At 37.9% G+C, this 8446-nt stretch overlaps 1 protein-coding gene across 1 annotated transcript; it reads right to left on the bottom strand.

Annotated features, from left to right (window-relative positions):
• LOC306880929 (polymeric immunoglobulin receptor-like) lies at positions 1 to 8446 on the bottom strand (the record flags this gene model as incomplete). The annotated part of the gene is made up of 4 exons (XM_079434735.1): positions 1 to 79; positions 490 to 817; positions 906 to 1211; positions 8284 to 8446. The coding sequence occupies 4 exons, from the start codon at positions 8444 to 8446 to the stop codon at positions 1 to 3; spliced, it is 876 nt and encodes a 291-aa protein (XP_079290861.1).

The raw sequence follows: 8446 nt of genomic DNA, 5'->3' as shown, positions 1-8446 counted from the left end.
TCAAACTGACTGGGTCTCCCTCTCCATCTCCAGATAAAAACACTGGCCAGAATCAATAACAGCAGAAGCACAGCGGAAACTGGAAGCCACACAGTCAGGAGTTCATTATCTCTGTGAGAAATAAAGAAACATTTTGCAATCTTTGCAAATACTTTTTAAAATGACGTGGGACTAATTCAGCTGCATAAATGACACCAGAAAATAAGTCATATCTGAAATATAAGGTAACAAACAATACAGATATAGTGCTTTTGTTGTTTGTTAATGACTTCAGTTGTATTATTATTTTTCTTGTGATGTCCTGTTGCACTTCTGCAAAGATTAAAAAAAAGAATAATAATCATGAAGGCAATGAAGAAATGATTGTTAGAGTAAAAGGGAAATGAAACTGAGGAAATAGCTCATGACGAAATAAAATGCAGACAAATATAGATCCATTTCACGAAGATGATTCAGAGAAACGTCAATGAGAAATATTTGAAAACTGACTTGTTTTTCTCTTTGTCTGGCTTTGCCTCAGTTACAGTGAGATGAACAGGATCCAGTGCCTGTCCTACAAAGCAGAAGTACCAGCCCGAATCAGTCAGTCTCAGTCCAGTCATCAGCACAGTGAAGGATCTTCCCCCATCATCATCACTGATCTGGACTGATGAACTCTGGGATGTGTTAGTCCTCCCCACTGTGTAACAGCTCTGATCTTTATATCTGCACCACCGTTTGACTTTATTCTGATATCCAGAACTGTAGATACACTGAACACTGATATCACCACCTTCATGTCCAGATACTCTGCTGCTCACCACAGACACATCAGGAGCTGAACACACACACACACCAGTCATTTTAAATGGTAAAGCACATATTTAACATTAGAATGTGATTAAAATAAATACAAAATCTCTTACCAGATTTAACATTGATATAAAGCTCATATGTGACAGTCAGTGTTCCTTCAATGTCCACAACACAATCATAAGTTCCAGTGTCTTCATTCTGCAGGTTTCTCATAGACACAGTAAAGAGACTCTGATCAGGATAATCAATTATTGATAGATTCTCCTCTGTTGTGTTTTTGTATATTTTATAACTTTCTGAGAACCAATATTTCTTCTGCTGTTTGTATTTCTCATCATAATGGCACGGGATGGTGAAAGATCCTCCAGCCTGAATGGTTAATATATGGTTTGACCAACCGTTGTAGCTTTCAACACCTAAACAAACAACATGCAAATCATTATGTCACCGTCACGCTAAGGTGGTATGAGGAGTGCACGAAGAATGAGATGAATTCAAACATTATTTCATATAATCCACATGAGGGTAAATCCACAAAGGCAAACAGGAGACACACGTAGCACATCACATACAGCAACATCAGACATTCAATACCGGATGAAGACTAACGGAACAGACTGGACTATAAATACAGAAGCTAATGAAGATAATTAATGACACACACCTGAACTAAATGACACAATCAAACATAAGGGAAAACTATAGGTAACACAGAGTACATGGGGAATGAAAAACACAACAAACAGTCCTGGGGTGTGACAGTTAAGAATTAACAATAAATCAGCTCTTAATTAGTTTAGTCTTCCCAGAAAGCACAATAAAAGCAACACAAACAGCTTAGTATAAAATGTGCCATTACAAAATAATAAACATGATCTATTAAAACAAACATCACAACATTTAATGCTCACCTATTATGAGCCAAAAACCTACTGAAATGTAGAATATTTTTGTCTTTGCGTATGCGGCCATTGTGTACGTATTCCTGTATCTGAGCTGTTCTAACTGTGATTGTAGTAACTGCTGCACTTCCCTTTTCCCCTCATGTAGTGCTATTAACATATTACTAATGTATTACATAACCTGGATAAGAGCTGAGGATAGACTCTAGATCAGGAGCAGTGTTGGTTAAATTACTCTAAAAAAGTAATTAATCACTAGTTACTAATTACATCTTCAACAGTGTATTTAGATTACTGTACAAATTACTCTCTCCAAAATATATTTAATTTTAATTATTTAAAATAAATAATAGATAACTACATAAAATATTCTGGTCACACTTTAGATTAGGTCCAATTCTTACTATTAATTAACTATTAACTATGAACTAACTATACATTTGCCTCAATATACTCCTAATTACTGCTTATTAATGCTTAGTAGTTGTTGACAATTAAGTTAAGAATTGGGTAGGACTAAGAATTTAGAATAACTTTCTTGCAGATTAAGACATTAATCTGTGTTTTTTAAGTAATAATAAACAGCCAATATCCCAGTAATATTCATGCTAATAACCAACTAGTTAATAATGAGAATTGGACACTAAAGTGTTACCAATATTCTTATTAACTCACCAGAGTATTTAAAGTGAGAAGGGTACATAAAAGCATGCATTTTAAGGTTAGACTTTAGATGTTGATGTCAAATCCTTGATGTTAAATCCACTACTGTATTGTATTTTATATAAATGTTCTACAGTCTATACACAGTATTAAGTTCAATTACATAAGAAGTAACTAATTCAATTACAGAAAAAATAAGAGTAGATGCTTCGATAGGATGAGCTTGATTGGACTCCCAGTCTCACAGTAAAATATTTGCTGAGGTGTTATGATCATGCCATTTTGGCCATATGGGGGTCCTCAAATGTCTGATTTAAAGTTAAAAAAAAGTTCAAACATTTAATAACAATCCAAGGAGAAAATACAAGAGAATCTTAGAATCAGGCTGCACGAACACGTAGACATCAACAAAACCACAGGCGATTTTATTATATTTTTAGTTATTTTCTTTTATTTTTAGTTTTATTGTGTTTAAGTCGAGGTCTTCACTGGGGATATGTCCCCGGGGCTCATCTAGGTGTCCCGGCCTCCGCCAACGATCAGGGAGACATCATCTCCCGGCGCCGATCCACCATCTGGTCCGGACACGGACTGAGACACAGAATAAGAAAGAAACAGAGGAATATTAACGTAGATGCCATTCTTCTTACGATGTAACAAGTACATCGTGTGTTATGAGGAGTGTTCCCGGTTCCGGTTGATCTAATTAATGCAGCCTAACAATCCTTTAACGGATTTGAATAATAGAAGTGTATTAGTGTGTTATGTGTAAGCCAGGTTAAAGAAATGTGTCTTTAATCCAGATTTAAATTGACAGAGTGTCTCTGCCTCCCGATGTCACGGTGCACACAGCAGGGAGGAACAAGGAACACGGAGACGAGGACGTAAACTCAAATATGTCTTTAATGAAGACATCAGGACAAGGCGAGGCAGACATCAAACACCGGGGAGTAACGAATAGACCAGACGACATAACATTGAACAGACAGGACTATAAATACACAGGTAAATTAACGAACATGGCTGGACAAGGATAAACTACTAATGACATGAAACGAGGACAGGAAACAAACCAAATATGGGCATGAAAACACAGGGAGTACATGGAAACATACAACAGAGGTCTGACACCCGAACAGTGTTGGGTAGATTGTTCCAGAGTTTGGGCGCTAAATAGGAAAAGGATCTGCCGCCTACAGTCGATTTTGCTATTCTAGGTATTATCAAACGGACGTGGAGGACTATAATGTGATAAGAGCTCGCTCAGGTACTGAGGAGCTAAGCCATTCAGGGCTTTATAAGTAGTTAACAAGATTTTAAAATCTATACGATGTTTGATAGGGAGCCAGTGCAGTGTTGACAGAACCGGGCTAATATGGTCATACTTCCTGGTTCTAGTAAGAACTCTAGCTGCTGTATTTTGGACCAGCTGTAACAGGACACCAGTACCCAATCGGTGAAGGCGACGAGGGTCTCCTGAGGACCATCCCCAGACAACTGCTCACGTGTGGTGTTATTAAGTCCAGCTCGGTAGAACGTGCAGAGGCAGTTGTCCGGGTAGTGCATGTGATTAGCTAGGAGCACAAAATCCTCAGTGTGGTCCTCGAGAGAGCGGTCCCCCTGCTCTTTTATTTTTATAAAATAAAAACAGAAAAAAACGGGAAACAAACGAGGGGGAACACGCCACTATACTATTCTGTTTTGGTCGGTTATTCTGTGACGTGTGGTACTGAGGAAGGCACACAATGAGGGAGAAATCTCAAAGTTCAAACATTTAATAACAATCCAAGGAGAAAATACAAGAGAATCTTAGAATCAGGCTGCACGAACATGTAGACATCAACAATAACCGACAAACTCAAACTCAAATGACAGGAACTAATATAGTGCAGATAACGAGGGCTCGACAGGTGAACACAATGACTAATTAAACAGAATGGGGAAAACTAGGTCACAGGGGAAAACACAGACATGTAACACTATTATGATGAAATAAGCTTTAAATAAATATTTTTACGTGCATGAATAAATCCAACCACCCCTAGGTTTAAGTTTCACTTTCTATGATCCAACAGATCAGCAGAGGAGCATCTTGGCGGCATGGATTTAAAATTTTAACAAGACTAAAACTGACACAGACAGAGTGAAAGACTGGATTTTTTTCGATCAGGTAGGGTACAAGTGATTTCAAAACATTTCAGCCGGTTTATATAAAACAAAAGACAAAGCCACATCGCATTTTATTAGGCTATTATTCAGAAATGATGTAGGCTAAAATGCCGATAAATCAAAAATGTTTACAAACATTATAAACACAGTTATTAGTTTCTCTCCTCAACAAATCCTCTAAACTTAAGGATAGCCTATAGGCTATAAAAACGTCAATCCAAAAACAAATTAAAGGTGAAACTGATGCCTACCTCTCTCACTCAGCATGAATCCAAATGTTTCCATATTCTCGACGTATACTAAAATATTATTTATTGGCTTTTACTTCCGTCGATGTAAAACATCATCCTTCACTTCGGCAATAACAGCACAGTGAGGCAGTGGTCACGCTGAACGCAACAGATCGTACAACGGAGCACTATAACTTTTTACACGTTCCTTTAGCGGTATTTTATTTTGATAATGAACTGGTTGCAATGTCGCAAAAATATGTCTTTGTGCGCGTGAGGCGCCAGCGCGATATGGCCATACCAACGCTGGTTGGTTAAAACAAATAAAACTGTAAAATAAAACTGTAAAGCTTTTGCAAAATAAAGAAAACTACTTTCTGCGTCTAGTTTTCCTTTCCGAGAACGTTGGAATGCGTCACAATGAACTGTAGGCCTAACTCGGCATATATTTTTTTTCTTTCGTTTTGTTAATCTGTCAGTGATTTACGTGAAATATATTTATAGGCATATATATATTCCTTTTAATGTAAGCCTATAGTTTTATTGCGTTTTCTCCGTTCACAGAAGCGCCGCAGGTGTGTAAGATCTGTTGAATCCTTCTTACACTGTCGTCGGATAAACTCTAACGCTGGTGTTCTGATGATTTGTGCTACCCTGCAGATTTTGCTACCTCCCATTAAAACAGATGGTAGCAGAATTCATTTCCATTGCGACTAGAGTTCACATCTGAGCGGGATTAAATTAGGCTAATTGTAATAAAAAACCTCTACACCTTACCTTATTCATATATGTAATGAGATAAATTATCATTTATTACTATCGATTTTAAACTTAAACCTAAGACACCTTTTTGATTTATCAAATTTAAAGGGTACAATTAGATGTTGTTATTGTAAAAGTCCCAACACATTTTCAAAATTTATAATTGTCATTTACTTTTCTAAAGATGTGTTGTTCCACTTATCATCAATTGTTAACATTTGAATGATATTGACAGTTCTCCATATGCAGTAGGATACACATACATATGCCAAATAGAGATTGCTTGCTTTGATAGATTATAACAAGTAACATGACATTGACATTCAGGCCTTGTTCATCAACAAAACTTCATATGAAGTGTGTCCAGATCCTCCACATTTTTAAAGATGAATAAACAGACATCTCTTGCTTCATTCCGTATTTTTATATTTATATTATTTTACAAAAATTATTAAATTAAATATTTTACAAAAAATATATGTTCTATAAGAAATATGTGTTCCAACTATCATAAATGAACAGCTGAATGATCAGATTCAAGAACAGTTCTTGAAATGCAGTACACATACATACATAAGCTACATAGAGAGATTCCTTGCCTTGTTAGATTATTCACAGAAACATGGTATGGACTTTCAAGCCTTGTTCAGCAAGACAATTAGATATGAATGTGTCCAGCTCCTCTGGATACTCAAACAATCAGAATATTATATTGTACTGATGTGCTATATACAAATTATGCAAGGGAATGTGGATAGATGTATGATATATTAAATCAAAAACATATGTATAATAAATATAAAAATGGATACTTTGGTATTGCACATGTTTTATTGCACAGTGGGGAGAACATTTAACTGTCTGTGAAGTAGATATGGCCTGAGGGAAGAAACTGTTCCTGTGTCTGGTCGTTCTGGTGCTCAGGGCTCTGTAGCGTTGACCAGACGGTAACAGTTCAAAGAGGGAGTGTGCTGGATGTGAGGGGTCCAGAGGGATTTTACCAGCTCTTTTGCTCACTCTGGATGAGTACAGTTCTTGGAGAGTGGGTTGTACCAATGATTCGCTCAGCAGTCCGGACTACCCTCCATAGTCTTCTGTGTTCAGATTTGGTAGCTGAGCTGAACCAGACAGTTATATAAGTGCAGAGGATGGATTCAATGATGGCGGAGTAGAACTGTTTCAGTAAGTCCTGTGGCAGGTTGAACTTCATCAGCTGGCGAAGAAAGTACAACCTCTGCTGGGCCTTTTTCACAATAGAGTCAATGTGATTGACCCACTTCAGGTCCTGAGAGATTAATAAAAAGACATCTCTTGCTTCATCCGATTCGACCCAAGGTAGTCTTTGATGGCATTTTGTTGATTTTTACTGTCCATCTGGAGTAAGGCAGGCATACATAACACTCTTACCTACTCATACACCCTCTATCCCTCTCACATATGTGTTTACCTCTCCCCACATTATATTTTTAATGACACTGATCACAGAACCCTTGCACAGTATCTTGGTTGAGGAACCACATCATTTCACCGTCTTGCTGGATAACACACTCACACACACACACACACACACACACACACACACACACACATACATACACACATACACATTCTCTTGCTTTGGATCCACAAGACAAAAACGGAATCCAAACACCTTGGGAAGTCAGTTTGCAAGATGACAGGTTCACATGGCAAACATACATTCACAAGTCCTTATATTTATAACAATCAACACTCAAGGATAGACAAAACATCTTCGTTTCCATATTTGCATACTCCCTATAGCTGAAACTGAACAAAATTTAGCACGTTTTTTTGCTTTCTTCTTTTGCAATCCACCCAACTGCAGTCCTTTAATCACATTCTTGTGCACATGACCTAAACTTCCAAATACTAGAGTAATTAACTTACACTGGTAGTCAAGTTGATGGATGGCTTCAACCAATGGCTGATATTTGAGCAAGTATCCAAATACAAGTCAAAGACCGGGGGTTTATCAGACACTTCATCGAGTGCTACACACAAACATGCATACATATTTATATGTTAGTGATATCTAAGTAATAACGTGCCTGTGTACAGTTCAAAACACATAAGCATGCTGAACTGTAGTGGCCACGCCCTTTATTATGCAGCACTTTAAGGCTTGATATAATTTAAATGGATGAGTTATAAAAAAAATTCACCCCCCTCACAGTTGTCATGAAGGGCAAAATTAGCTATATAGACCAAAATCATTTTTTGAACCAGGCTGTAAACATGTTTTTTTCTGCTGTAAAGTTGGGCATTTTAACTCGGGGAGTCTATGGGATTGACTCCCTTCTGCAGCCAGCCTCTAGCGGCCAGTGGACGAATTACAGTTGAAGTCACTTCTGTGTTGGTTTCAAGAGAGAGGCGCTTGACCATGCTTCGGTTTTTGACGCCTAGTGAGTGAGAATGGGTTGGCAGTATAGGTATTGTATATTACGCTGCTGTCACTTACATTTCTAATATAAACATGCAATTTCTTTCCCAGCAGTTTAACTTCACAGACATAACCGACTGTGTTTTTGTAACTTCTGTACTTCATCGGTGTATTTTCCCTTTTGTCAAATTTGACTTTTACGTCCAAAAGTATGTTATTTTATTTTTTACTCCACTACATTTAGTAAAAAGTATATATTGTGGCGGGCTGAAGAATCACACAACCGTGCAGCGTAAGGTGAGTTCCCCGGAGGGTGAATTTATTAAAGAATAAAACAAGGAAGTGCAAGTGGTGATAGTGCCGTCGGTGTGTAGTGCCTTCTTCCCCTCTGGTGCTTGCATCCCTCTTCTCCTCTGCGTGGCGTGCTTGGCGTCCTCGTGCAGGTGGCGGGCTGAGCGGTTACCCAGAGCTGTCTGGAAGTGACAAGAGAAACACACGTTACTGGCCTTACTTGCTGGAGACAT

The sequence above is a fragment of the Barbus barbus genome (assembly GCF_936440315.1).
Source record: "Barbus barbus genome assembly, chromosome: 15".
NCBI lineage: Eukaryota > Metazoa > Chordata > Actinopteri > Cypriniformes > Cyprinidae > Barbus > Barbus barbus.
The sequence above is the reverse complement of the archived record's forward strand: the minus strand, read 5'-3'. Positions and strand labels throughout refer to the sequence as shown.